Consider the following 27,969-nt stretch of genomic DNA (forward strand, 5'->3'; position numbering starts at 1 on the left):
ATATTTATTTTTTTATTACAAATATTTGCACTGTAAAAAACAAAATAGTATTTTTCAATTCACCTAATACAAGTTATAGTACAATCTCTTTATCATGAAAGTTGAACTTACAAATGTAGAATTATGTACAAAAAAAACCTGCATTCAAATCAAAACAATCTAAAACTTTAGAGCCTAAAAGTCTGCTCAGTCCTACTTCTTGTTCAGCCAATCACTCAGACAAACAAGTTTGTTTATATTTTCAGGAGATAATGCTGCCCGCTTCTTGTTTACAATGTCACCTGAAAGTGAGAACAGGTGTTCAGATGGCTCTGTTGTAGCTGGTGTTGCAAGATATTTAAGTGCCAGATGAGCTAAAGATTCATATGTTCCTTCATTCGTCAACCACCATTCCAGAGGACGTGTCCATGCTGATGACGGGTTCGGCTCAATAACGATCCAAAGCAGCGCGCACCCACACATGTTCATTTTCATCATCTGAGTCTGAAGCCACCAGCAGAAGGTTGGTTTTCTTTTTTGGTGGTTCGGGTTCTGTAATTTCTACATCGGAGTGTTGCTCTTTTAAGACTTTTATGAAAGCATGCTCCACACCTCGTCCCTCTCAGATTTTGGACAGCACTTCAGAGTCTTAAACCGTGGGTCGAGTGCTGTAGCTATCTTTAGAAATCTCACATTGGTACCTTCTTTGAGTTTTGTCAAATCTGCAGTAAAAGTGTTCTGAAAATGAACAACGTGCTGGGTCATCATACGAGACTGCTATAATATGAAATATATGGCAGAATGTGGGTAAAACAGAGCAGGAGACATTCAATTCTCCCCCAAGGAGTTCAGTCACAAATTTAATTAACACATTTTTTTAACTAGTGTCATCGACATGGAAGCATGTCCTCTGGAATGGTGGCCGAAGCATGAAGGGGCATATGAATTTTTAGTATATCTGGCACGTAAATACCTTGCAATGCCAGCTATAAAAGTGCGATGCAAACACCTGTTCTCACTTTCAGGTGTCATTGTAAATAAGAAGCGGGCAGCATTATCTCCCGTACATGTAAACAAACTTGTTTATCTTAGCAATTGACTGAACAAGAAGTAGGACTGAGTGGACTTGTAGGCTCTGAAGTTTTACATTGTTTTGTTTTTGAGTGCATTTATGTAACTCAAAATTCTAAATTTGTAAGATGCTCTTTCACGATAAAGAGATTGCACTACAGTACTTGTATGAGATGAATTGAAAAATACTATTTCTTTTATCATTTTTTTACAGTGCAAATATTTGTAGTAAAAAGTGAACACTGTACATTTTGCATTCTGTGTTGTAATTGTTGTAAATCCATACATATGAATATGTAAAAAAAACCACCCAAAATATTTAAATTTCAATTGGTATTCTATTGTTAACAGTGTAATTAAAACGGCAATTAATCAAGATTAATTTTTTTAATCGCAGTTGATTTTTTTGAGTTAATCGCGTGAGATAACTGCGATTAATCGAAAACCCTAGAAGGGACCCATGCTGAAAGGTGCTTTATGTCCTCCTCTCCAGTTCACTTAACCATGATTGATTAATAATGAGTTACAGTTATTATTATGGTAGTGCCTATAGGCCAGCCAGGAGTGTTCAGACTGTGCAGGCAGAGGCCCTGCCCTGCCCTGCCGAGCTTATCTGCTAATTAGACCAGACTGACACAGGGTGGGGGAAGCAGAGTGAACAATGTGATGGTGGCAAATGGCAGGTTAGTTTCATGATTTTTTTTGGGGGGGCGGGGGGGAGGGGGGTGGTTTATTTAGGATGGATTTAGCTAAATGGAAAGAAAAGGGAAGGGGGCGAGGGGATGGGGCAAGGGAGTAGAGAGTGAGAGGGGTGGGTGTGGAGTGAAGCTAAGATGAGAGACTGAGGGAGAGGGAGTGTTTGAGCAAACAGCTAGTGAGCAGAGAAAGTTTCAACTGTAGGAAATTCTTGGAATGCCTATCATAGAATATCAGGGTTGGAAGGGACCCCAGAAGGTCATCTAGTCCAACCCCCTGCTCGAAGCAGGACCAATTCCCAGTTAAATCATCCCAGCCAGGGCTTTGTCAAGCCTCTAAGGAAGGAGATTCTACCACCTCCCTAGGTAACACATTCCAGTGTTTCACCACCCTCACAGTGAAAAAGTTTTTCCTAATATCCAATCTAAACCTCCCCCACTGCAACTTGAGACCATTACTCCTTGTTCTGTCATCTGCTACCATTGAGAACAGTCTAGAGCCATCCTCTTTGGAACCCCCTTTCAGGTAGTTGAAAGCAGCTATCAAATCCCCCCTCATTCTTCTCTTCTGCAGACTAAACAATCCCAGCTCCCTCAGCCTCTCCTCATAAGTCATGTGTTCTAGACCCCTAATCATTTTTGTTGCCCTTCGCTGGACTCTCTCCAATTTATCCACATCCTTCTTGTAGTGTAGTGTAGCCTAGAGGTCCCTGCTTTGGCTGTTTCTTCCTCAACTGGCTGGAGTCTTTGGCTGGCTCCTCTCTGCAGTTTTCCCCTGAGGTCAGATGTGAGGGGCACCACCTGGGTCCTAGTGCCCCCATAATGTGGTAGGGGCATCGTCTCTTTAGTGGAAGTAGAGGATGTTCAGCACTTTTCAGGGTTGGGCTTTGAGGTTGTCGTTCCAATTTACTCAAAGGTTAATTGGGAACTGGACCACGTGACCTTTGATAGCAAGGCTTACAGGATACCAAAAGAAAGTGTTGTATCCTGAGAGGTATGTTTCTTTGATTTGAATTATTCTTTTAAGGATTACAATGTTCTTGTGGTTAAAATGATTCATTAAGCTAAACCAATGACAAAATATGATCACGCCTGATGTGCAGTTCCTTGAGCATTAAGTTGGATAGGAATCAGGTGACTGCTAGGGAGTATAGATGCACTGCTACTGTTTGGGTGCCCTTTTAAATTATTGGGAAAGCTTGTATTTTCTATATAGATATATTAACTTAATTGTAGTTAGAAATTGGCAAAATCATTGCTCACTAAATGTACATGTTGAGAATGAATTGGATCTCTTGTCTGATAAATTAAAATTAAATACAAATGCTCATGTTCCAGAAGTGGCATTATAATACAATAGATGCTTGTTTGCAGCAACACCTTGTAAGAGCAACCGCCACGTACAAGCACCATTTCCCCAAGGAACACTTTCACTACTATGAATTGTCGACACTCCCCATAACAGCAACAGCTGCTTAGGAGTAACATAGCAAAAGGGCACTGATATAGTGCTACTAATGAACGCCTACTGTAATTATCTTTAGGTCACAGCTACATTGCTCTTTCCAATCCCTCTCCATGGTTTGAGAGCTTGGAAATGTTAAGTTCAAATGAACCCTATCACTTTTCAGCCTACCCATAACATAATCTGCCTTCATCTCAAATTCTCTTATTCACTTACCTAGCTTCTTTAAACTCAGTCATCAAGAGGCCAAATCTGCTGAACTATCTCTAATTCCTGAACTCCACTTTCCTATCCCTTCTTAATTTATACATTATGCACATGCATGCTGTACCTGCTCATCCTTCCTAGACCTTTATTTTTTTCCTCATCAATTCATCATCCATGACCCTATGTTACAAACTTTCTCTTTTCAGTTGACCTTTCATATCTTGACCCTGATCATCTGTCTCTAACCTGCTCTGTTAGAGTATGTCTACATGGCAGTTAGACACCGCAGCTGGCCTGTGCCAGCTGACTCGGGCTCATGGGGCTGCTTAATTGTGGTGCAGATGTTTGGGCCCAGCTGCAGCCTGAACTCTGGGACCATCCCATCTCACAGGCTCCTAGAACTCAGGCTGCAGCCCGAGACCAAACATCTGCACTGCAGTTAAACAGGCCTGCAGCCCAAGCCCCAGGAGCCTGAGTCAGCTGACATGCGCCAGCCCTGGATTTCTAATTGCAGTGTAGACCTAGCCTAGGCCCCTGCTGTACCTTCTCCAGCATGATTCCCTGCAATTCTAGTCTCTCTTCACCATCTAACCCTGCACAGAACATTGCTACCTCTTGCATCACGTGATCCCCCAGTATAATATTAAATTAATGGGTTTCTATAGCCAGTCATGCTCTGAATGCATTGGCTAGGAGGCACTTCAAAATTAAAATGGACAGAAAGCCCTCAAAATAATTGAACTGTGCCATGGAAAGCAATGTCACATCTAGGCCAAGCTTACACCTCAATTCCAGGAATCTCTACATACAATGAACAGAAAGCCTTTCTGGAATGCTGATGTTCTAATATGCATCAATAATTTACACCCACTGAACACTCCCTGCATGTCCTGTTTGCTTTGCCACCGGTTTATCTTTCAGTTCCTTCAAAGGTGTCTTTCATTTTTATAAGCTAAGTGAAGTAAGATGAAAGTGGCATTCAGTAAAGTAGGTTGTGTTGAAATTCAAACAAAAAAAAAAGATTAGGGTCGGCTAACAGAAGAGAAGTGTCACTGATGATGGTCATTGTGTGGGTAGAGTCTGTCAGGACTGTGTGCTGTTTTGTTCAGACATTTTTCTTTTTTTAAAAAAATCCAGTTTTGCAATTCTTTCCCCTTTTCACTCCAGTGGTCGTTTATCAATGAGCTTGATAAACTACAATGTTTGCAGTCACTGCACTGTCAGAATAACCCTTTGATGGGCACAGAGAAGAACCCAGAGACAGTGAGACAGCTTATCATTGCCAAAATAGGCCAATTAAAGGTTCTGAACAAATCTGAGGTATGTGGTGGGTTTTTTTTTTCTCAACTAATCACAAAAAAAGTTCTGGAAAAAGTGTCACTGTAAAAGCATTTGGAAAGTGGGAGGGTGTCTGGAGTTTCTTCCTTTGTCTGAATGAATGCATGTGTATCGCTGGAAATCTTCACTTTGAAAATGGACAGAGTCAGGAAACCCTAGATTCTGTTCCTGGCTTTGCCATTAACTCATTGTAACCTTGGGCAAGACACTTAGGTATTTTTGAAAAATTTACCTTAAGTCCTGTAGATGTCAGAAATGGATCTTTCTCCCCCAACATAGGACTTAAATAGGTTTAATAAAACCATTTAAAGTAAATTGCCATTTTTCTTTCCCCCTTTTCAGGTCAGAAATTATAACATATGTACACATTACAACCTCGGTGTTGTCCTTTTCAAAATACAGTATCATTGTATTAATTGATGCTGGGAGATCTTGAAAATAAAAAGAGAACTTTCAAAACCCCATAACTTGTTCCATATTTAAGAAATCATTTAGCTCTGAGCTTTCATGCCTCATGATATTGTTTTCAGACTGTACTCTGAGCGCACTGATGACATTGACTAAACTGAGTCTGAATCAGTTGTGGAAGTTGATTTTTTTTCAGACTCTTTGCAGTTTTATAAGGTGCTGAACATACAAGTAACTAATATCTAGCAATCTTGTCTTTTGAAGGACCCTGAACTTGGGTTTTTTGGAAATGTAGCTTAGTGACACAGTAAGTGTTTTGTACTTGTCAATATAGATCTTTCCTGATGAAAGAAAGGGAGCAGAGCTTGACTATCGCAAAATGTTTGGCAATGACTGGATAACGGCTGGTGGAAATCAGAATCCAGACAAAGACAGACCAAATGAGGAATTTCTTGCTGCTCATCCTAGGTACCAGTTACTCTGCCTTAGTAAGTACAGTGGAGGTGAAATGAAAATTTCCTTGCTTTGGTATTATGTATGTTCTGATGTTTTCAGGGTACAGGGGTGGCAGAGATCTTTTAATTATTTGTCCTTCTGTTCTGGGGGCCCCCTTTATTTTTTCAACTTACCATATTTGAAGAGAAAGGAAGAAAACAAATCAAGGTCAAGCAATATAAGGACCTTTCTGCCCACGTGCTCCTACTGGTTTGGAAAAGGCCAGTGTGCAGGACAGTAAACGGTCCTGTAGTCATTATCCCAATCTCCAGCGTTACTGCTTCTAATTAGTTCCAAAACGGCCCTCTGACACTGCCACTCTGCTCCTTTCCCTTTAAGTTTATAGTTTTTTCAGGACAGAAATACCCTTAAGTTGTCATACTCAGTGCCGTGCTGCAGGTCATGATTTCCACCGCAAAAAAGTACTGTAGTGTCTGCGCAGTAAGGCAAACTGACTTTAAGGAGCTATTTACAGCCCACCTGCCTACCAGGACCTTCTGGTCGATTTCTAAGGGGTCTCCCCGTAAGAACATGAGAGGGGCCATACTGGAGCAGACCAATGGTCCATCTAGCACAGTGGCCAATGCCAGGTGCTTCAGAGGGAATGAATGGAAAGGGCAATCATCAAGTGATCCATTCTCTGTGGACCATTCTCAGCTTCTGGCAAACAGACTAGGGACACTCGGAGCATAAGGTTGCATCCCTGTCCTTCTTAATGACTGTTAGTAACTGTTTCCAGAAATTTCAGCCAAAGGAGCACTCCACCAGGCTGGAGATATGATCCTATGCCCTGGCAGCTCCTCCAACAATCTGTAGGTTAAGTGATTTGAATTTCTTGTAAGACAAGGAGATTCTGTAGACTTAATCAGATAGCTCCTTGTCTATGTTGTCTTCTGATTTCTTGCATATCCAGCCAAATTCTATTCCTCCATTTCCCATTAAGTAAGTAGCTCCTTGTTCCATTTTCCTTCAGTATCTATAGTGGCAGTGTCTATATACTGTCCCTGATTATATCCCACTACAGTAAAGAGACAGATGTAGGAGAGGCTGCCTTCTCAATCAGTCAGTTTTTCAGTTCGCAAAGAGCTTGTGGTGTCCAGTTCCTCAGACTGATCTTTGAATTACATTGCTCTGTCTTGCTGTTAAATTGTGACCCTTACGTTTGTGCTGCAGTTCCTTGGCCCTGTTTTACAACTACCTTCTTGCTTGGTTTTCTTTAATTAGTCCATAATATTGTTCAGATATATGCTATTACAAATACACAAAGCAGAGAAGCATGCTGGCCACAGCTACACACAGACTGTGTTTGTTCCTGGGTTGCTCTCACTGCTCCTAAGAAATGGATGTGAGCTGGAAAAGTGTTCTGGGTTCTGACAAACATGAATACTTCAGGCATCCTATTTTGCTTTTTAAATGCCCAGTATTCAAGTTGCTGTTCCATGCTAAACAATCTTCTCAGTAAGCCTCTGTTTTTTAAAAAGGTTATTATTGAAAATAAGTGAAATTATTCTCAGTATTATTATGTTTACAGGAGTTGAGATCTGCTAATTGATGTTTTTAGCTCACAGCACTGCAGGAGCCCAGCTACTGAGCTGCTTGACTCTGGAAAGCAGGACTGCTTAGCTTCTATGGAAGAATAACAGTGAGAGGCAGTAGAGTTTCATGGTCATTGCATGATCTGGATACCATGTTGTCCCACAGATAATTACTGGGAAGTTTTCCTATGTGATGACTTAAACCAGAGAAAGATATTTCAGCTAAAATTCTACACAACTTTCTTTTGTTTTTACCTTCTGTTTCCCGCTAATCTAGTTTGTTAATTCCATTTTTGTGTGTTTTTTAACAGAATATGGTGCTCCTGAAGAAGGTGAATTGAAACGACAACAGCCTTTCATTCTGAAAAATCAGCTGCTAAGTATGAGGCCAGAAATTAATAAAATTATATATTTTGCATTTAAAATACTCTCCCTGAAGTAGTAAGGAAGAGGTGCTTTAAGTACCTTTGAAGCCAATTTGTACACCAAAAAGGAACAGTAAAGGGCACAAAAATTGCCTTCCACTTCATCTTGAAGTTGAATACACTTCCCAGAAACAAACTGATAGTAAAGGTTTTAGGGATGTATTTCCAGCTTTATTAGCATGGCATGTGTCAGGATCTCCCTTGTAAAGGTTCCTCAGACAGCCTTAACTCTGGTCCCATGTAGCTGCTTTGCAGACTGTACAACTGTGACTTATCTGGATGTATTACTTTTTGAGACATCAGTGAATTTTGGACAGTATGATCCCTGCAGACTTTCAGGATATAGCAGGGAGGGTGAATAGGAAGTATTATAACCATGGTATGCTTTAAGGATTGGTAGGGTAGACTGGGCTACTTTGATCCCTTATGTCCCCTTATCCCCCATATGCATGCCAGAAAACACTATGATCCATGGGGGAGGAATAGCTCAGTGGTTTGAGCATTGGCCTACTAAACCCACGGTTGTGAGTTCAATCCTTGAGGGGGCTATTTAGGGATCTGGGCCAAAAATTGGGGATTGGACTAGATGACCTCCTGAGGTCCCTTCCAACCCTGATATTCTATGATTCTAAGGTCTGTGAGAGCCAATAGTTACAGCCTGCCTTGGGCTATGGAGCTAAGATCCAAGAGTCAGAATCCAGTCAGATTAATATCTTCAGAGACTCAGCCTTACAGTTGAATGTAATTATCCTTGCCTTTCCAACCAGAGCATTTTTAAATTTTGAGGTAGGGAGCCATGATTGATTTAGCCAGTCTAATGGGAAACAAAAGCTTTCATTCTGCTGACTTGAACGGAAGTCCTAAATCAGGGGTACTTCTGTCAATCACATTTAAAAACCTTGGTATGTGGAAGGGCATTTATATATATATAAATTTATTTTTAAAAATGCTGCCTAGTATTCAACAACCTCCCTTTTTATTGGGGGCTTGGGAGAATGGCAGCCTGGGTTTTAGCTTTCTGGGATGTGCATTCCCAACTGAGCAAAAAAAAAATCATGTCCCTCTCGGGGGGCGGAAGGGGGGGGAGGGGAGGAATGACTTTAGAACATTTGATCCATCCTAACTGGCATATTCACTGTTTGTGTTTTGCAGTTCACTTACTAAGTTGGAATTCCCTGCAGGATTTATGCAAATTGTATTCACACTTAAAGAAACAGAAATTAGATCCACTGGTACCAGGCATTAAAGTTCATATAATGAAACTGTACTCAAACTTCAGTTACACTTCTCATTGTGACTGACTTTGTCTAATTTTTTTTAAAGCTTTGACAATTAAATGTCCAGACCAACCGGATCAGAAACCCATAGAGAAGAAACTACCAGGTAAGAACAGGAATGTTAATTGTTTGTTTCAATGCCTCAGCAGTTCCTTTGTGGTCTCTCCCCCTCCCCCTTTTTTTAAATGCTTCCTTTCCTGAAGAAATCCGGAGGCAGCTGCTTCAGAATGCAAGAATGCTGCTGAGAGGAGGCAAAGACCAACTTCTTCTCTTTACTGGGGCTAGTTTTTGGTGGAGGAGTTGCTAGCAGGATATGCAACCTTTCACCTCAAGGTTAGTAATGACAGTCATTACCATATGATGGCTGTACAGTAACATGTGGAAAACAAGCTATAGTCAGTCCAGTTCCTAGCGGATGCTTATACATCACAAGACTTAAGTTGGCACTGAGTGGCCAATGACGAATTTGCATGAGCATGATTCAGTCAAGGGATACCTGTATGATTTTACCAACCTCTCTGCATTTGATAAATAATTTCATATTAACCTTAAACTTATAAAAAGTACTTGTGGAAGTACAACTAATATTTGGTTGCCCTCAGACTTGTTTGTAAGTAAATGTGATTGATGGAAAGGTATTTATATGTAGTCTCCCAGAAGTGGGAAAAAAATTGAATCTTATGCTTTGTGTAGTGATAGCATTGTAGCCCAAATTAGTTTCTGTGCTGTTTGGGGGGGGCTCTCTGAGCATGATATTGTAAATGCACAAAAAATATTCATCTTCAGTATAGGCGACATGCTCCAAATTATGGAGCTGAAATTTTGCTAAGTTTATGGCTTGGACATCAACTCTGTGTTCCTTGCCTGTTTAGAATAGTCAGGGAAGACTAAGGCAGGAATTTAATCTAATGAAAGGAGATTCTCTAGAAAATGACATAACTGAATATAAGGTCTACTTATAATAGTTATTGCTGTATGTCTAAACTAGAACGTTCTCCTGCCTCTTCACATCATCAGCTCTACTCAAGGCTTTGAAGGTCTGAGTTCTACTGACCTAGCTAAACCTCAAGGGAAGAACTGCTGTTAAATATTTAGACACATACTAAATGTCTGAATTTGTTCTATGAGGAAAGACTTATTCAGTTTTTATTCTAAAATAAAAAACATTTATTATCACAAGTTGCATAAAATCAGATACAACTTTTACAAAAATGTTTGATAGAAAAATAGTTTTCTACATACATTGTGTGATATTACAGAAATAACTCACTATTGCTGTGTCTTCAGATAAAGCTTCAAAGAATGAAAATAGAATTCAATAACTCTGTACCAGACACACACAATGGGAAATCTCTCTTGTACAAACTGAACTTACTCAAAGTTCCATTATAAAAATATCACCTTGGCACTATGTTATGAACCAATCCATAACACTACTAGCAGTTTGGTTGGAACTAATTAAATCCTGAAACATACCTTGATTTCTTTGTGCTTCGAAAGTTGAGACACCTGGTGCCAAAGAAATCACACCAAAATCTGAGTGGTAGGTATGAAAACTATACTAAAGGTCACTTAGCTTCATGATTTATTTTTCCTTTCATGTCTATGTTGGATGAAAATATTTTTAGGTTGTAGCATGTTACTTATCAGTCTAGTCTACTGAAGTTGATTCAGAAATAAAACCATATTTGGCTGCAAGGATGTAAGTACATAATCAGGTTACTTGATTTTTCTTGACAGATTCTATGACTATTCAGAAGGTCAAAGGCTTGCTGTATCGTCTACTTAAAATTCCTGGTTCAGAACTGAAATTGTCCTATGAAAGTTCTAAAGTAGGTAACATAAGTTGTATTTAAAAGGTCAACATTGCATTCTAAAATGCTATAGAATGAAACAGATTTCACTTAAAGGCCAGCAAAGGCCCTAAAAGTCAGATTCTCACTGACTACCATGGCCTGATCCATCTCCTTTGGACTTGAAAGATGGCTGGGGAAAAGAGACTTGCCTGAGTGTGTACATTTTAAAAGAGCCTCATCGAATGAATTTTTTTTTTCTTCTTCTAGATGGAAGGCAAAGAAATTGAACTAGAAAATGACCTAAAGCCCTTGCAGTTTTACTCTATAGAAAATGGAGACTCTATCTTAGTACGGTGGTAACTTTTTTTAAAATGCAACTTCAGAAGAGGAGTCCACAGGCTACCCCAGGAGAGCATCTGCAATTTGTGCCACTCTTGTACATATTTAATGTGGATTTCATAAACTGGGACAGAGGGCTATTTGAAATGATGCTTGTAACTCCTACATGTATATTTTCAATTAAAAAAAATTGGTGCATAATTGCAGGGATTCTTTTAAATTCCCAGATTAAATGGAAGATTAGCATGAGGTCTTGTGCAGCGAATTTCTATAGAAGAATCACTTTTATTCAGAACATGTAATCTAAAATCTCATGTGACATTTGTAAAAGTCACATGAGATTTTAGATTACAAAGACAACTGCTGTTGCACTAGAAAAGGACACAAACTCTGCTTTAAGTGAGAGAGAAAATAACTTTAAGCTTTGTTTTTTTTCCCCTCAAGGAATACTTTATGTAACACCACGCTCTAGCGAGAGGTACCTAGAATGGGGTGTGGAAAGTTTAGATCCATATTCTGATCTTGTTGCTATATCCTATTTACACATCTAGAGGGGAAAAAGATCACAATTAAGCTGCTGAATTGGAGGATTTATTCAAAATAACTTATCAGCATATTGTGGAGCTATACAGTTTAATGGATATTCTCTGTATGTTGCTTAAACTTTTTACTTTATCTAGATAGTTACTGAGTTATCAGAAAGATGCAAATTCCTTTGAATCTGGTTATATTATTTGCTGTAGTTCAAGATTTGGTATAAGCAAAGTTTAATATCTTGCATCAATCTCATCCAAATCACTAAGTAGTATACACAACCTCAATATAAATCCTAAAAGATAACTATCCCCACCCTACATGAGCAAGTACCATTTACCACCCTCCCCTCCCCCAATTTGCAGATTACATTAATCCAGTAAATAGATGTGCTGGCATGGAACCTTGCACCTGCTGACTCTCATGGATACCAGTGGTTCTGCACCTATCATCATCCTAATAGAAATCTAGAGCTTTATGTGCACATTAATTACCAATAGTCCTTTAAGATAATTTCCTTTTTTATAAAGTCAAACTTCTGGTTTTTGTCAGATTAACACCTCACCTATAGAAAAATGCTTCTCTGGACAGGATCACTCAATTTTTATCAAAATGGATGGGCAAATGTTAATTACATTATAGGTGAAATTTCCACTATTAAACACCACCTTAGCCGTCCTGATTGTGTATCTCCACAAGTCTTTATCATCTTTCCTCACATCTACAAGGATCTCCACATAATTCCTTCACTTTCCAGAGCTCTGTTAGTTCTTGTGGAGAATACTGAGGGGAAGACAGCATTCCCTTTTCACATGTCTTCTCACACAACCAGAGGCTGTCCTGTTTAAAAAGACAATGATTTCAGTGGGCTTTTTTGGAAGGGGACAGTACTTTACATTCACTAAATCTCACACACACACAGTCTATCAGAAATCAGTATTTCATGGTGTGGGACACTTGTTAATAATATGCCAGTAATTAACAGAATGTAGACAGAGGCAGTGTGTATATAAATAAAACTCTGCAAGGCTCTTATGCTAATCTGAGAACAGACACAATAAGGTCAAGTATCAGACAGCTTACAGATGCATCAAGGTATCAGCCAGCCCCTGACTGATAGGTGCTAGAAATTTTCCTGTGGATCAAATAATTCCATAATGGTCTCAATATGTATGTGGGGATGGGTGCACTTACATTTTGGTCTGATCTGGTCAGGCAATTCCTATATTCTTACACATTACCACTGAGTGTCTGGTTAACCAATCAGCCTTGAGTAGAAACTCTTGCACAAACTATTGTTAATAGGAGTGCTGATGGAAACTGGAAAGACAAGTGCCCCAAACAATGTATTCGTATAACCCCTCCACCTAGTTTGATATGTGCAAGATAGCAGAAACTGAAAAGTTATTTAATTAGAAGAAAGTCACCCAGTAGTAATCTGTTAAAGATTTTATCCTGTATGCACCCAGAAAGAATTATTTTGTAATTAACTGGGAGAAGGTGTGATGGAAATGTTTGTATATTGAACTACTCGTATGGATTAAAAAAAAACCCATTTGAAACTCCTGTTCATGCATTAAAACAGCTACTGCAGGAATGCCTTCCATGATGAGGAAAATTGTATTTTCCAGGGGCTGCCCAACTTGGGTTAAGAGCCATGCTACTGTACCAGGAAAAACAGAATTTCTGCAGACTTGCTCACCTGATATCGCTTAGGCCCTATAGCTGCCATCCAAATGCCCATACTCACATCTTCACCCTGTAGATGCATTTCAAAAACAAACATTAGCCTTGGTGCATTTCCAACTAATTATTTCCCAACTATGAAATTCTGAACCAAAGTCTGTTGTACACCATGTATGTGCAGTTACCACTAACTGAACAAGTAAAATATTAGCTTTATTTATATTATTTCTTAAATGTAGTTTTTTCTAAGCATCTCTTAAAAATATCTCCCACTCCTCCCAACATCCCTGAGGAAGCTGTGTGTTAAAATGGTGGATTTTACAGGTTAGGAAACTAAGGCAAATATAGTCACAGTGACTTCCAACACTAGACAGGGAGCCAATGCAAAAGTAGGATTAGAACTCTGGAGCTCCTAATCACAAATCTCACATCTCTCTCAACATAAAAATCTACTAATTAGCCAGAGCTAACAAATCTAATTCCAGAATCAAAGGTGTGGTGTGAGAAAAGGGTAGGGGGAGTGGGAGACCTTAAGGTTTTCTGGGGTTTTTAGCATGGGGCTTAAGTACCTGGTATGTCTTGAGTCTTTCAGAGTTGCTTGCCAACCATTGAACAATGTCTTTGGAGATAACATAACCAGACCCACAGGCAAAGGCAGGGTATGCTGGACTGGGATACTCCAGTTCTTGCCACTTCCCTGTCCGATCAACTGCCCAATTTAGTCTGAAACTTAAGAGCAAAATAATCATGCAAACTGCTTTTGAAGAAGATATTTATAAAAAGCTCCAATAATCCATGCAATTTAGTCAATACAACTGAAGCAAACTAAGTAATGAATTCTAAGAAAAAGTGTAGAAAACTTTTCACTGGGTTATGATTCAGACAGTCCTATTTCAGTCTCTAAGGTGCCACAAGTACTCCTTTTCTTCCTGTTAAGAGTATCATTGAAACATTTAATTTCAAAGAGGCAATTATGCCATGTTAATTTCCTCTAAGAAGATTTGTAAACACACTAACAGAAAAAAGCATTGCTAGCTCTAGGGTGCATTTGCACGGTTACCAGCTTCAGCTAATTAACACATCTCTTGTCAATAAATTTGTGCTTCAACACACACCACAGTTCCCTAACTGTCAAAATCCCTACCCTGTACTTTTTTTTTTTTTTAAACTTATGACAAATACAACAGGTACATCCAGAAGGCATGCAGTTACAGTGATAAGCATATTGGTCCACTGAGACCAAATAAATGCCCTCCTAAAAAATAGCAATCAAGGGGGAAAAGGCAGCAAAAGGCATATCTGTTATCCTTTAAACATGGCTAATTTTGCAGAAACCAGAACAATAATTTGGGATCCTGGACATAACAGAAATCACCTTTCTTCATGTGAGCCAACACAGTGTTCAACTCAAGCTGTCAGGGCACCAGACCTGGGTTTCTAATGTCAAATGCACCACTGATTTGCTGTTTGACCTTTGACAAGTCATGTAACTGCTCTATGCCTCAGTTTCCCCATCTGTAAAATGGTGCTTACAAGGCAGACATTTGCTGCAGGCCACACCCATTTAGTGCTTTTAGCAAAACAAGCAACAGGCTTTATCCACCAAGGTTTCTTTCTCCAGACAGGCCAGACTGTCCCCAGCAGGCTGCTGGTAAAATCCTAACAAACATACAAACTGAAGTCTAAGTTTAAAAATAGTAAAATAACTCCTTCCCCATGTTCACTTCCTTGTTCCTGATTCTGTCTTCAGCCCTTCCCGCGAAGATCAGTTGAAGGGGAAGGGGGAAAAAAGGAGAGCTTTCCTGATTTCTAAGGGTATGTCTACACAGCACTGTCAGCTGACACTGGCCTGTGTCAGCTGACTCGGCCTTGGGCTGAAAAGATGCAGTGAAGATGTTCAGGCTCAAGGACCCTCCCTCAGGGTGGGGTCCCAGAGCTTAGGCTCTAACCCAAGCCCGAACATCTACACTGCAATCTTACAGCCCGCAAGTCCAGGCCAGCTGCAGGTGTTGAATTGCTGCACAGACATACCCTAAGGGCTAGACTGTGTGGATGGTGCAGCTCTGGTGGAGGCAGGCTAGCCACCCAAGCCACAACACCCCCACAGCTACATTTGGTGAGCAGAGTGAGCATGAGCCCATCTATCCAGGCTGGGAGGCTTACTGCAAGCTGCTGTGCGACATACCGTAAGAGGCTCCAAACTCCCTTCATACTCTCTCCTATTGTGAGGGAGACTGTTCCTGTTCCCCCCTCCCAGCATACCTTAGGGTGAAGGCCTACTAACCCCACCATCCCCCTGGGCCCAGTTGAGAGGGAAACCTGGACTGAATCACACTTCTAGGCTCTGGTCCCAAGCCCTAGACAGTCAGCTGCCTGCGTTTTTTCAAACCATGAACTTCCACCCTGGGACCATTTCTTCTCACAGGTCTGTCCTTTAAAATACAACCCCTCAAGGGCTGAATATGGCTCCAGTGTCTTTTCTTCCCTGCTCAGTCTTAAAATACCACAATTCCCTATACATAGGAATAATGGTATTTACCGACCTTCAAACAATGTTTTGAGAAGCACAGTTGAAAAGTGCTATATAAGAACTAAATATTTTTATGAACAGGTCCTAGATGTAATCACAGCCAGCTGCCATAATTGTGTCAGTGTGCCAGGCTTTTACTATTTAGAAACAGGTTCTAACATGGCTTAGGTCAATCAAAAGCTAAGTGAGTTTTTATGGCCCAGAGAGCCATTACACACTGGCATGTCAGTTGCAGTGGGGTAGGTGCCTAGTACTGAACAACAGAAGATGAAGATGAAGACTGACATGGATGGGCAGAGGTGAACATGAAACTATCACGTTATATGCCCACACAATGGCCGGCTCTAGTCACTGTTAGCCATCTCTGTTTAACAAGCACTGACATTCACCCAAAAGTACTCAGCTGCAAGTGGTTGAGACCTTTTCTGCTTAGGCTTGTTACCAACAAGCAGTGATTCTTCATAAATTTTGCTAAGCAAAGCCTTAAGTATATTTAGATGGCATCAAGCCCTGGCAATTAAAGATAGAAGGCAAATATCATGCATTCAGGACTACAATTTAATTATTTATAAAAAGAAAAGGAGGACTTGTGGCACCTTAGAGACTAACCAATTTATTTGATCATAAGCTTTCATGAGCTACAGCTCACTTCATTGGATGCTGTAGCTCACGAAAGCTTATGCTCTAATAAATTTGTTAGTCTCCAAGGTGCCACAAGTACTCCTGTTCTTTTTATGGATACAGACTAACACAGCTGCTACTCTGACACCTTAATTATTTATGGTTGTTTGCTGTATATCCATCAGAGACAATGGATTCTACCATGAGAAAATCTGAATGCCATGTACCAAAGGTAGGGTATAGGCCTCTATAGGGATTAACACAATTATTCTTATTTATTACTGAAATTTTAGGTTATTACAATCTTGCCTTTGTCTTTACCGAATGTTAGCATATTCCGTTATTTTCCTACACAATGCTTGAAGAACACTTGATAACTCACTCGGATACTTGGTTGCTTATATAATGAAATGAAATGTCTCAGCTACTCAAGAAACTTCATAAGACATTTTGGCTCTGTCAAGTAGTGCCAAGCACCGGAAGTATCAAGGGTATGGCCATGCTGCAATCGGAAGTGTGATTGCAACACAGGCTGGCAAAGCTTTAACCTAACTAGCATGGCTAAAAACAGCACTAAAGATGCAGCAGTGCGGGCTAGCACCACAAGTAAGATACTAGCATGCTTGGAGAGCCCACACCACTGTCTCTTCACTGCTATTTTTAGCCATGCTAGAATGGGTATAGCAGCCCATGCTAAAAATCATGCTTCCGACTGCAGCTTAGCCATAACCTTTAATCAGCCCCACCCTTCCAGTCCAGTAGGGCTTCTGCAACATGATAACATCCCCAAGATATCAGCATCACTGGTGAGAAAGTTTACAAAAGCGCTGCCAAGAGATTAGCCTAAAATTGAGTTTAACATTTCTATGTCCCACTAAAGCCACATTATTGTAATTGAAGGTGTTAACAGCGTCTCCTGTTAAACACCAGATGGCATGGACTGTGTACTTCTGGAGAGGAGATACTTGGTAACCTGTGTAAACAGAGACAAGTAATGGAGTTTAATCTGAATTTAAGATTCTTAATATTTTTCCTGTGTCAAGACTGCTTCCTGAATGGCATACTTTCCTCAGTTTCAAAGGACTCTGTTAAGCTCACTCAATTCACATTGGTCAGTCTATTGAGCAGTGTGCCCGACTACAATTTGGTCTTGGCAGTTTTTAGGTATCATCACAGGAAAATCATGGCTAAAAGGAGCAAGAGTTAAAGGGAAGTGGTGGCTCCATCTCTTGAAATCGTCAGATCCAAGATTGGATGCCTTTTTGGAAGATGTTTTAGTCATACACAAATTACTGGCCTCAATATAGGTGTAACTGGGAGAAGCTGAAAGCTCTCAACAGTCCGTTTGAGTTGGGAGTAGACAGCAGCGAGAATCTTAATGAGTTCATACAATATGATATTTTGTAAAAAAGTCTGGGTGAGGTTTCAAGCCTGTCAGTTACCAGGACACGACAGTAAGGATGGGACCTACCCTATGCAGCTGATACAGACTCTTTTAGTTTGAAGGTTAGATAAACCTTCCGGGGTAGGCTTGCTAATTATCATCATTAAAAATCTCTGAAGCCTCCTGTTTTTCTTTAATCTTAATTCATAACTAAGGGCCAAATTCTGAACTTTCATCCATTTTTACCCCCTTGACTTCAAGGAGTTACTCTTCTTTTACAACTTGAAGAGACCAGAATCAGTTTCACAGGGCAACCACCCTTAAAACTCATTTGACCAAACCTACCACTGATATCTCTGGACACCACCACTGAAGCCAAGGAAATTATGCCACAGATTAATGTGGTCCTGTGTGTCTGCAGTTCTTAATGGGGTGACAACAGAGTTTCCATTATAAGCAAGGCCACTGCAAGATGAATGTAAATTCCGAGCCTAGACCCCTGGTTTCCCTGGCACACAAGAGTTGCAGCTTGGAACATTCTGGTGTTTTTAACCCATTTCCATTAAAATATGAGAGAGTGTGATAATCTAGTCTGACTTCCTGAACACCACCAACCATAGAATTTTACCCAGTAATTGCTGCATCATGCCTGTAACTCCTGGTTGAGCTACAGTATATTAGAACAAAATCTTAAATCAAGATTGGATGTCTAAGTGATGCGGAATTCACCATATTGTTGGTAAACAATTCCCAGGATTGATTAATTAACTTCACTGTTAAAATTTGTATTTTTTTTCAATAGTAAATTCAATTTTCAGTGTGTCACAGACTATTTTATATTGACAATCCATAGCTGCCTTGTACAGCTGTCAGTGGGGCAAAGCTGGCATTTTAGCTGGTGGATAGAGGACAGTTGGGATTTCTTGGCAACTAGAATGATGTAGTAGGTAGTTTGGGATAAGCACATTAGCTGGATGTTTTGGTAACACGATCAGTAGTAAAATAGGTAATATTGACTTTTGTCATTTATAAGCTGCAGAATACATGGTGCCAGACTATAAAGCCAATTTTGTCCCCTCATACACAACCCTGTATTCTGAAAATACACAACCCATTTTCAACCAGAAAAAGTCATACTGCCCTGAAAAAAAAGGTAAAATTCAAAACAATGGTATGTTGGTACATGCTTGCAGTTTTTAACTTCATCTTATTTCTACACAGAAATATGTATTACCTACCACTTCCTATATGCTACAGAGAAATGTTATGTGCCACCTGACGCATGTTATAGCCCAGTATCAGAGGGGAAATAGCCCAGTATCAGCTATTGTAAGGGCACATTCTAGAACAATTATTAGCTGGCTTCTGCAACTCAGGATCCAGACCTGCTCTGACTGAAGTTATGGAACTTTACTAGTGACTTGAAGTGGGCACAAGGGGGGGGAGGTGGCTCCATAAGGCAACTGCTGAACTGATTTTTACAGCAGTAAAACATTCCATAGACATATGGAGAAATTAAAAGATCCATGAAAAACGCAGTAAGCAGAAGAGTTTGAGACTCACTTGCCCCACCAGATATTTGGCCTGTCAAGTTTTTCGTGCATTATCCTGTTGAACACAGCTTCCAAATTTATGTAACAGTCGTCATCTGTCTTCAGCAACAAATCAAAGTTAGCTGATTCTACTGTCCTGTTGCCAAAAGAAAAATGGTGATGATTTACTGGGAAATAATTTTAAACTGCATTACAACTCCACAACGTAACCTGGACGCAACATAAACAGTGAAAGGACCCATTGGAAAGGTAAGCCATTTGTCCTCTTCCTTTCAAATGTTTTTCCTATAGACTGATAGCGAGGACTGTGTACTAGTTCTAAAGAAGAAACACATAGCTGTTGTATTATTTTCATGGGTTTGTACAAAGTATGAAAGGAACCTGAGGTAGGATTTTTGCTATCCAGTACAGCTGATGAGTTTAACTTACAATGAATCTATCTAAAACAGCACTGACCTCAAAAGGATAGGAACTCCCGCTGAGAACTACATCACAGCTATTAATGCCAGGGCTTGTATAAAGGGCTGGTAGTCCAGCTAGCCTTCTGTATGAGAACAGCTGGTTCAAGGGCAGTGCAACTAGGAAAGTTTACAAGGAATGATTTGTAGTAATAATTGATTTGTAGTAATGATTTGTAGTAATAATTTGGTGCTTACCCTCTGTAAAGCACTCTCCAAATATTAAATGGGTAATCCTCAACATCCCTGTGAGGTACATACATTATTTTACGGATAGAGAAGCTGACTGTAAGGAGAAACTCAAAAGAATTAGAGTGAGATTATTCCTTGGTTTATCCAGAAAGACAGGCTATGTTTTGAAGGACATTCCTATATATTCACTTCCCCTAAGTAGCAAACTGTTTTCCTTAAATCCTTTATTACTGAAAAAGAAACAATTTTCTGCTAATGGGCAACCAGTCACCACAGAGAGTTAGATGACTTCAACTTTATTTCCCCTTTTAGCAATCAGAAGTGTTCTTCTGTTTCTCATTTGTGTATTCTACACTATTCGGCACCTTCCTTTGGTGGCTTTAAAAAAACCAAACACCACAGGTAGCATTTAAAGTTATTATTTAACAACGGAAGAATCAGCCCAAGTTCAACATTAGTAATTCCAGTGGCTTCAATTGTTACTCCTTATTTACAAGAGAGTGTGAACAGAAAACCAAGCCCATTGTCTTTACTGATGTGTAAGCATATATTTGGGAATATATATGCATAGTTGTAGGAGATTTGCTGCACATATCTAAATAGATCTCCTTAGACTATTTTTATGCAAGAGGTGCTATAAAATATGCTTGAGCTTTCAGTTAAATGTTCTCCAGTTAATTATCAATGCTATTTTTAAAGTTCCGATGACTCAGTTCTGATTGTATTACTCACTGAGGTCTTGATCCTGCAATGGGATTATTCATTTGTGTGTGTAAAGTTAAGCACATACCTTTGGGGATCAAATGTGAGTTTTGGGGAGGGGATTGCTGTTTACAAATAATAAATAAATAAATAAATAATAATAAATACCCACATATATTGTAAACTGAGCTTAGAACTGGAACTATGCAATGTTCAAAATGTTCTGGTATTTGTTTTTGATAATTACTCATGTTTATATCTTCCAATACATTTATGTTGTGCAAATGTACTGAAACTAAACAGAATTTAAAATAAAAAAAAAATCTAATTTTTAGAATGAAAGGCTGTGTTTTTTCAGCTTTTATGGCTAACATCTCCAAGAAACCGAAACCTTTAAAATACATTTTACTCCAAGGAGTTTGCAGGTATTATCAATTGCTTTTTCAATTCATGTTTTAGATTGATGCTTCAGGCATTAATGTTTAGACCCTATTTTCACACACGACAGAGGGCTCTGGCAGTAGCAGGCAGCTCTTGTGAGACTGTTGTGATGACAAAGGGTGCTCAAAGCTATTTGGAAGGCCTTTCTGGTCTGAGTGCTGAGCCTCTCCATGTTGGGTGCTTGGTCCCATGAGGCACTGAGCACTTCAAGCTGAAATCTACCTTGCAATGGAAATTGAGGGTGCTCAGGACCTGACAGAGTTGAACCCTTTGGTCATGATACAAAGCCCACTGAGGTCAACGCCAGTCTTTCTGTTGACTTCCATGGGCTTTTGATTAGGCCTTCTGTTTGTAAATCAGGCTGACAGCCAGCATTTAAAATTTAACCTGCTGGTCTTCAGATTGGTTTGTGATTTCATGTTGTTAGCAAACATCCCAGGTAAGGCTGTGGGCATGATTTAACCCTAACTTGCATATGTGGATTTGTGGAGCAGATATCTGTTTTTACAGATATTTGGGGTGCGGAAGGGAAGGAGTTCAGTCAGTAAAGATCAATCCTAAAAACCGAGCTCTCACTTTTAATCACCAGATGGAGTAATACAATTTTGGCCTTTCTAGTGTGAAAACTAAACAAAACAAAAACAAACAATGAAAAGAGTAAATAATTTCCAGTTATAGTGTGTAATTTTTCAGAATACAGCATATCAGGGACTATCTGGCACCAGAAGTAACCAGGGAAATCCTTGATTAAAAAATATTTTTTTCCAACCTACCATCGGTAGAAGTTCAGTAATTTGGCTGGAACATTTCTGTAGGTGTCAACAACATCTACAAAAACAATATCATCATAGGCTCCGCTTTCTTCCTTCAATAATGCATCCTCCTCTTCAAGGTTTTTTAAGTGGTTTACAAACCTTTCAGGGCGAGTATGAAGGCTTTGTAAAAGACCATCACCTTCTAAAGGGGAGGAAGGAGAAATTATACATAGCCAAAATTACACATCTGTTAACATCCATGTGCAGTACACTACATACAGCTGTGTATATTTTTCTTGTACTAGAAGTAGCATATTTACATATTTATTTTATGAGTAAGCATCCAGCCAAAATCTGGATTTAGGAAATTTTGCAATTTTTTTAAAAAATGAAGGCACTAATTTTACAAGTTTACAATGTAAAATGATTTACAATGATAAAAAGTAAAAGTTGCAGACAATACTTTTTTGGGGGAGGGAAGGGGAAGGAGTCATACATATACCAAATTCACAGTCCATTTTGGTCAATTTCTTGGTCAGAGGATTTTAAAAAATAATAAATTTAATGATTTCAGCTGTTTAAATCTGCAATTTCACGGTGTTGTAATTGTCAGAGGTCCTGACCCCAAGAGGAGGTATGCGGAGGATGCGAGGTTATTGTTGGGGGGTGGGAGGGTTGCAGTACTGCTATCCTTAGTTCTGCACTGCTGCTGGCAGCAACGCTGCCTTCAGAGCTGGGCAGCTGGAGAGCAGCAGCTGCTGGCCAGGCGCCCAGCTCTGAGGACAGAGCCGCTGCCAGCAGCAGCAAAGAAGGAAGGATGGCATGGTATGGGATTGCCACCCTTACCTCTCTGCTGCTGCTGGAGGGGCACTGCCTTCAGAGCTGGGCGCCCAGCCAACAGCCACTGCTCTCCATCCATCCAGCTCTGAAGGCAGCGCAGAAGGGTTTCAATACCGTGACACCTTCCCCCCACAAAATAAGCTTTTGACCCCCCCTGCAACTCCCTTTTGGGTCAGGACCCCCAATTTGAGAAACTCTGGTTTCCCCAATGAAATCTGTATAGTGTAGGGTAAAAGCACACAAAATGACCAGATTTCACGGTCTGTGTTGCGTTTTTCATGGCCGTGAATTTGGTAGGGCCCTACATATACCCTAACGAAAAAGGAACAGAATGCTTCTTTGCTCTAATGAAAGAATTCAAAAAAGTCTTAAGAATGTTTTATACAAATTATCCGGCATTCTACTCTCTACTTTTTACAGGATGAATAGGAGGGCTACCCAACTCAATATCAGTTTATCCTAAGCACATTTACCTGTAGCATAGACAGAGGCTGAAAACCAGGTTCTCACATACTGCTCTGACAAGGCTCAACACAACCGATTTTCATGGTACAGTCGTGCTGGCCTGTCCACATCTACCACAGTGAATAAACAGTTTTGCATAAGCATATTCAGGAAAAATCAGAGCAGGTATTCTGTACTACCTGAACTTTTAAGAATAGGGGGGAGGAGGCGGCAACGGGTTTTATAAATGGTTTCAATGCACTTTAAGATCCTCCTGCACAGATGTATGGGAGATTAGACTGCTCAATCATATCTGCCAGTCCTATCTACTCAGCACAGAAATGGTACTTGAATGTGGTTTGGCGTCCGACACGATATTAATTGTTGTGTGGAGTCAACCATGTTACAATCTGATTACACACAGCAAAGATCTGTAGTGGAGACAGGCACTTACTAGCTCAGAGGAAAGCCCAGAACTGGATCCATTATTCCCTTATTTTCCTCTTGTAGTAAAGCTTTAACTCACTGAAAAGTTTTTATAGGCTGAAGCTGGTTTGTGTGCCCCCAAACCACATTTTAAAACTAAGTTAGTTATTTTACTTATGGAAAATAAATTTCTGGTTTTCCTTATGTCAGGGCAGACAAGCCAGCCTCACTTTTGAAAAGTGTTAATACAGAGCCACCTCAGTTTTTGCATTACAGCAGCTGCTCTGTGGTGCCAGTTTAGATGCTTCAGTACTAGGTGGCCCAAAGACCATGCAGAGTTTGAAAGGGCTCCCAGAGGCTCACACACAACCTGCTGAAATGGGTGCAAAGGGCAACAGCATTGCTGGGAAAAGCAAGCCCACTTTAGCTTTAATGTCACCATTAGCCAACAGTTGCTCCATAGTGTTGCAAGATAAACTGCAGTTATTGTCTATTCTAAATATAGGGGAAAAGTGGTAACTGTTAGCACAAGTTGACTTCTTAAAGACAACCAATGTAGAACTTTTTTCTTTAACTTGGTCTTTTGAACAAGAATTAAGGACGGGGACAGGGAAATCGTTTTGGACAGAAGAGGAAAAGGTTACTGTGTTAATAAAAAGACAGCAAAGAGATAAAAATTGGCTTAGCTAGGTGATAAGGAGCAACCAAAGATGTCAGCATGTCACCAAAATTTTACTTAGTACCGGACTTATATGAGAGAGGAATAAACTAAATGTAGAACTTCTTAGTCAATCAAATTAATATTGGACACAGTTTGATCATTCATTTCAGAGCTGTCATTTAAATGTTCTATTGTACGAGGATAGAGAGATTCTCTACTACATTTTTTGCAGACTTACCTTGAATAGTGTAAATAAAGCCTCCTGCTATTCCTTCCACACCTTCTGTGAATTCATGTGGCCATGAACCTTCCCCTGTCTGTTAGAGATTGATTAAAAACATTACAAAAAGAGAAATATGTCAGTAGCGAAAGTTGAGCTAATTCTCTCTCTAAATACAAAGCTTGATATAACAACTAAGAATAAAACTATGTACAGTACATGTTTTTAGATGGTTATAATTTTAGGATGAGATTTTTTAAACATGCCTAAGGGATTCAGGTGCTCTATTGTCATTCAAATTAATAGCAATGAGGCATCCAAAACAAAGGCAGCTTTCAAAATTGTAGCATTAATTTCTGTGTTCTATTCCATCCTCATATCACATTGGAAAGCTAGACTTGAAATTAAGAGGAAAGGGAATACTTTAAATGGCTAAAATACAAGGGCTCAGCATGCTGTTTGTGAATCAGCAGAAAGTGGTGACAAGGAAAGAGAATTCATCGCCTTAGGGTTGCAGTAACTGGGCAGAATTCACTGCTGGCAAAAATGGGTTCAAGAACAGTCTTTCATGCAGATTCAGCTGCAGTGAATCTGACCCATTATCTTTGAAGTCCACAAAGGGGAGGGGTGAACTTTATATCCACGCAGAGTGGAAAACAGGTCTTTAATACAGTCAGTGGCACCATTTTCTTGGTTCACCAAAGGGCTGGATCCCAAGGTGGGTGTAAGTAGAAAATTAAACCAATAGAGGAAGCCAGACTGATGTGACCTGAAATGACTGGACATTTACAAAGGAAACCTAGGGAGCACAGGGAAATGGGACAGAAAAAGATCTTAAGTTAAAGTTTTACCAAAAAATAATTTATGATTGGAACATAAGTAGTATGAAGAGATGACGCACCATAGAGACTCTGAGAACTCCTCCTCCATCATTAACCTTCACTTTGTGAAGATTCCTAGAAACAAGGCCTTGAAGGTCCTGGCTTTCCCACACAATAGTACCTTCAAAACTCTGTTAAGAAAGCACACCACAATTCACTATTAACAGGAAAAAAAAATACACACATATATATATATATACACACACACACACAAAGACTTTAGAGAGTGGAATCAAATGGAAGTATCACAATTTTAATTAAAAAACAGTCAATTTTACATAAATGATAGTTTTATAATATAGCATAATGTTTTTACTTAGACTTCACTGCAATAAAATCAGTTCTAGGTAAAGTGATGCATCTATGAAACAGAACCAGACAATGTGCTTTAAGTCAAATAACTTATTTCTCTACATCACGAGTGAGATTAAACTTTAACAGAAGTCTATAATGAAAGATTTTTTCCTTTTTATTTAAATTTTAAAATTTTATTTAAAAGGTGAACTGTAATGATTTTTAAAAATTAACTATAAAAACCAATGTTACAAACAGAATATATTATAAGAAATTTGAAAATCAATGCCTCTTTTAGTTATCTGCCAAGACTTGAGATTAGTGATCTCTGTTGATCCTGCAACAATCACTGACATCACCAAAACTTAGAGGGAAGCAGGGAATTTCCTTTCTTCCCTTGGTACAGGTGTCATGAGTTGTAACAGGAGAATCAGAGAACCCTGGCCTCGGTTCTTGGTATACAAGTAAAGGAGGAAATTGTCTTTTTTCCCTTTTTATTTAAACCGTATGACACTTTAAAAAAACCTAAGATCCTACATCACTAAGAGGCTATATGTGTAACTTAGTTTTTAAAAAGCAGTTCAGTCCACCTTTAAACTGATTTGCTGAATGCTACATATTATCCATACAGTATATCTCATATATTACTATTATTTTCTGTTGAAAGTCTCTAAGATGGTTAGGAAGGGACAGAGGGAATGCAATATAAAAAAAGTTAAAGTAGTAATTTAAAGTTCTATAGTTTTTTTAGGTAATCCTGTTCTGGTCGAGAGACTACACACTGAATACATTAACATTAGTTTCATGAATGTTAAACCAAAGCAAATGATTTTGTTTAAAGCAATACATGATATAGCTTTAAATCAATTCCTCATCTTCTAAAACAAAAATTTTGACACACTGCACATAAACGTAGCTATTCAAGCACAGAAACACCTCATCTTGTTTTAAACTTATCTACAAATGCAGACAGATCCTCAATGTTCAGAACTGTTTGCTAACTCTCTGCTGCTGTATGCTTCAGATCCCACTCTTTGGTTTCCAGTTACCTGAGCCTCTCCTTTGACCTTTTCCCAACTCATTTCCTTGTATTATCATTTTCTCCAGACTGTGTCCTCTTACTGACAGATCCAAAACAGTCCAGCTTGATTTCTTACAACTTCCTCCAGCTCTTTAACATCCTCCATCAATACGTCTTTTATGCTCATAGCATGCTTGATATTCAGTCACAGCCACACATTTCAAAAGTCTCATATCCTCCATCGTCTGTTGCTTCTAATTAGTTTTATCGTTGAACAATGGACCAAATCAGTACTCATCCTGGTGTGATCTTTGTGCTCAGTACCTCCACTCTGCTTACTTCTAATTATTTGTCATTTTAATATGACAAGTGGACCATTACTAAGACTTTTTTAATGTCAATGGCAGGATTCCCCATCACCCTAGGCTTTGAAACCTGGATAGCAGCACTTACCAAGCATCTGTATTTACAAGGTATTTTAGTAACTGCCTTTTCCCACGGTAACAATTTTTGCTTTAGAGATCAATAAATCTGGGTTCTAGTTCCAGCTCTGCCATTTGACTGCATGTGTGCCGTTGGGCAAGTCACTTAGCCTGTATGTGACTCAGTTTCCTCCTCTGTAAAAGAGGATATGTAAATACTTACTATACCCACTTCAAAAAGGTCATCGAGAGACTTAATCAATTAGATGGTTGAATGCAAGGTGTTCTAGAAGTGCCAAATATTATTGCTTTACATCTTGAGAGATGTGAGCAAGTTCACGAATGACTTTAGCCTTCAGCTATTCTTATTCCAAGCTGCCTAATGGAAACTTCATCTGTAAAAATGCGGAAAGGAGAACATTACCAGCGCACACCATCTGTTTTCTCCCTATTTACAGTCCATCCTCTCTGTAATTGGAGAGCATTGGCACTTATTATGAAGATTGAACAGGTGGACTGACATAATGTAATCCTGTTAAACTCCTTTCTGAATGTTACAGTGCCATGCCTTTTGTTGTTTGGACTATTTCTCATTAGTAACAGTCAGCAAATGGCACAGAGTCTTAATTCCATGTGAGTGGTCTGGAGCTCTGTGTAAAATAAAAATGCTTCTTTAAAACTTGTCTATGAATCCCTCCTTCATCCTTAGAAGTTTGCTGATTTGTGCTCGCTTGCTCCACAATCATCTGGAAAATGAATGACTGAGCCTGTCTTTGACAATCTGGCCTGCCAACTGCTTGTTCTGAAGTTATAATTCCCTCCATCTTTCCTCACTCTTACAAGGATGAGCCAAAACAAACAAACAAACAAACAA

At 39.4% G+C, this 27,969-nt stretch overlaps 2 protein-coding genes across 3 annotated transcripts in view; one reads left to right on the plus strand and one right to left on the minus strand.

Moving 5' to 3' along the window:
• Positions 1-13,759, plus strand: part of TBCE (tubulin folding cofactor E) — a 58,033-nt gene extending 44,274 nt beyond the window's left edge. The window contains exons 12-17 of the mRNA XM_073338150.1: positions 4,585-4,737; positions 5,498-5,651; positions 7,505-7,573; positions 8,942-9,001; positions 10,636-10,727; positions 10,959-13,759. Of these exons, the coding sequence (XP_073194251.1) occupies positions 4,585-4,737; positions 5,498-5,651; positions 7,505-7,573; positions 8,942-9,001; positions 10,636-10,727; positions 10,959-11,051 (621 nt within the window). The 3' untranslated portion in view covers positions 11,052-13,759. The remainder of the gene's footprint in view (positions 1-4,584; positions 4,738-5,497; positions 5,652-7,504; positions 7,574-8,941; positions 9,002-10,635; positions 10,728-10,958) is intronic.
• The window catches only part of B3GALNT2 (beta-1,3-N-acetylgalactosaminyltransferase 2), a 40,705-nt gene continuing 22,847 nt past the window's right edge, over positions 10,112-27,969 (minus strand). Inside the window, exons 6-12 of one of the 2 annotated variants that reach the window (XM_073338151.1) lie at positions 25,379-25,489; positions 24,496-24,574; positions 21,905-22,088; positions 19,349-19,474; positions 13,820-13,973; positions 13,267-13,323; positions 10,112-12,404 (exon numbers count right to left, since the gene is read on the minus strand). In XM_073338151.1, coding sequence (XP_073194252.1) covers positions 12,270-12,404; positions 13,267-13,323; positions 13,820-13,973; positions 19,349-19,474; positions 21,905-22,088; positions 24,496-24,574; positions 25,379-25,489 — 846 coding nt within the window. In that variant the 3' untranslated portion in view covers positions 10,112-12,269. Of the gene's footprint in view, positions 12,405-13,266; positions 13,324-13,819; positions 13,980-19,348; positions 19,475-21,904; positions 22,089-24,495; positions 24,575-25,378; positions 25,490-27,969 lie in introns of both variants that reach the window. The other variant, XM_073338152.1, reaches the window with a different exon arrangement.

Source organism: Lepidochelys kempii, chromosome 3 (genome assembly GCF_965140265.1).
Source record: "Lepidochelys kempii isolate rLepKem1 chromosome 3, rLepKem1.hap2, whole genome shotgun sequence".
NCBI classification, from domain to species: domain Eukaryota; kingdom Metazoa; phylum Chordata; order Testudines; family Cheloniidae; genus Lepidochelys; species Lepidochelys kempii.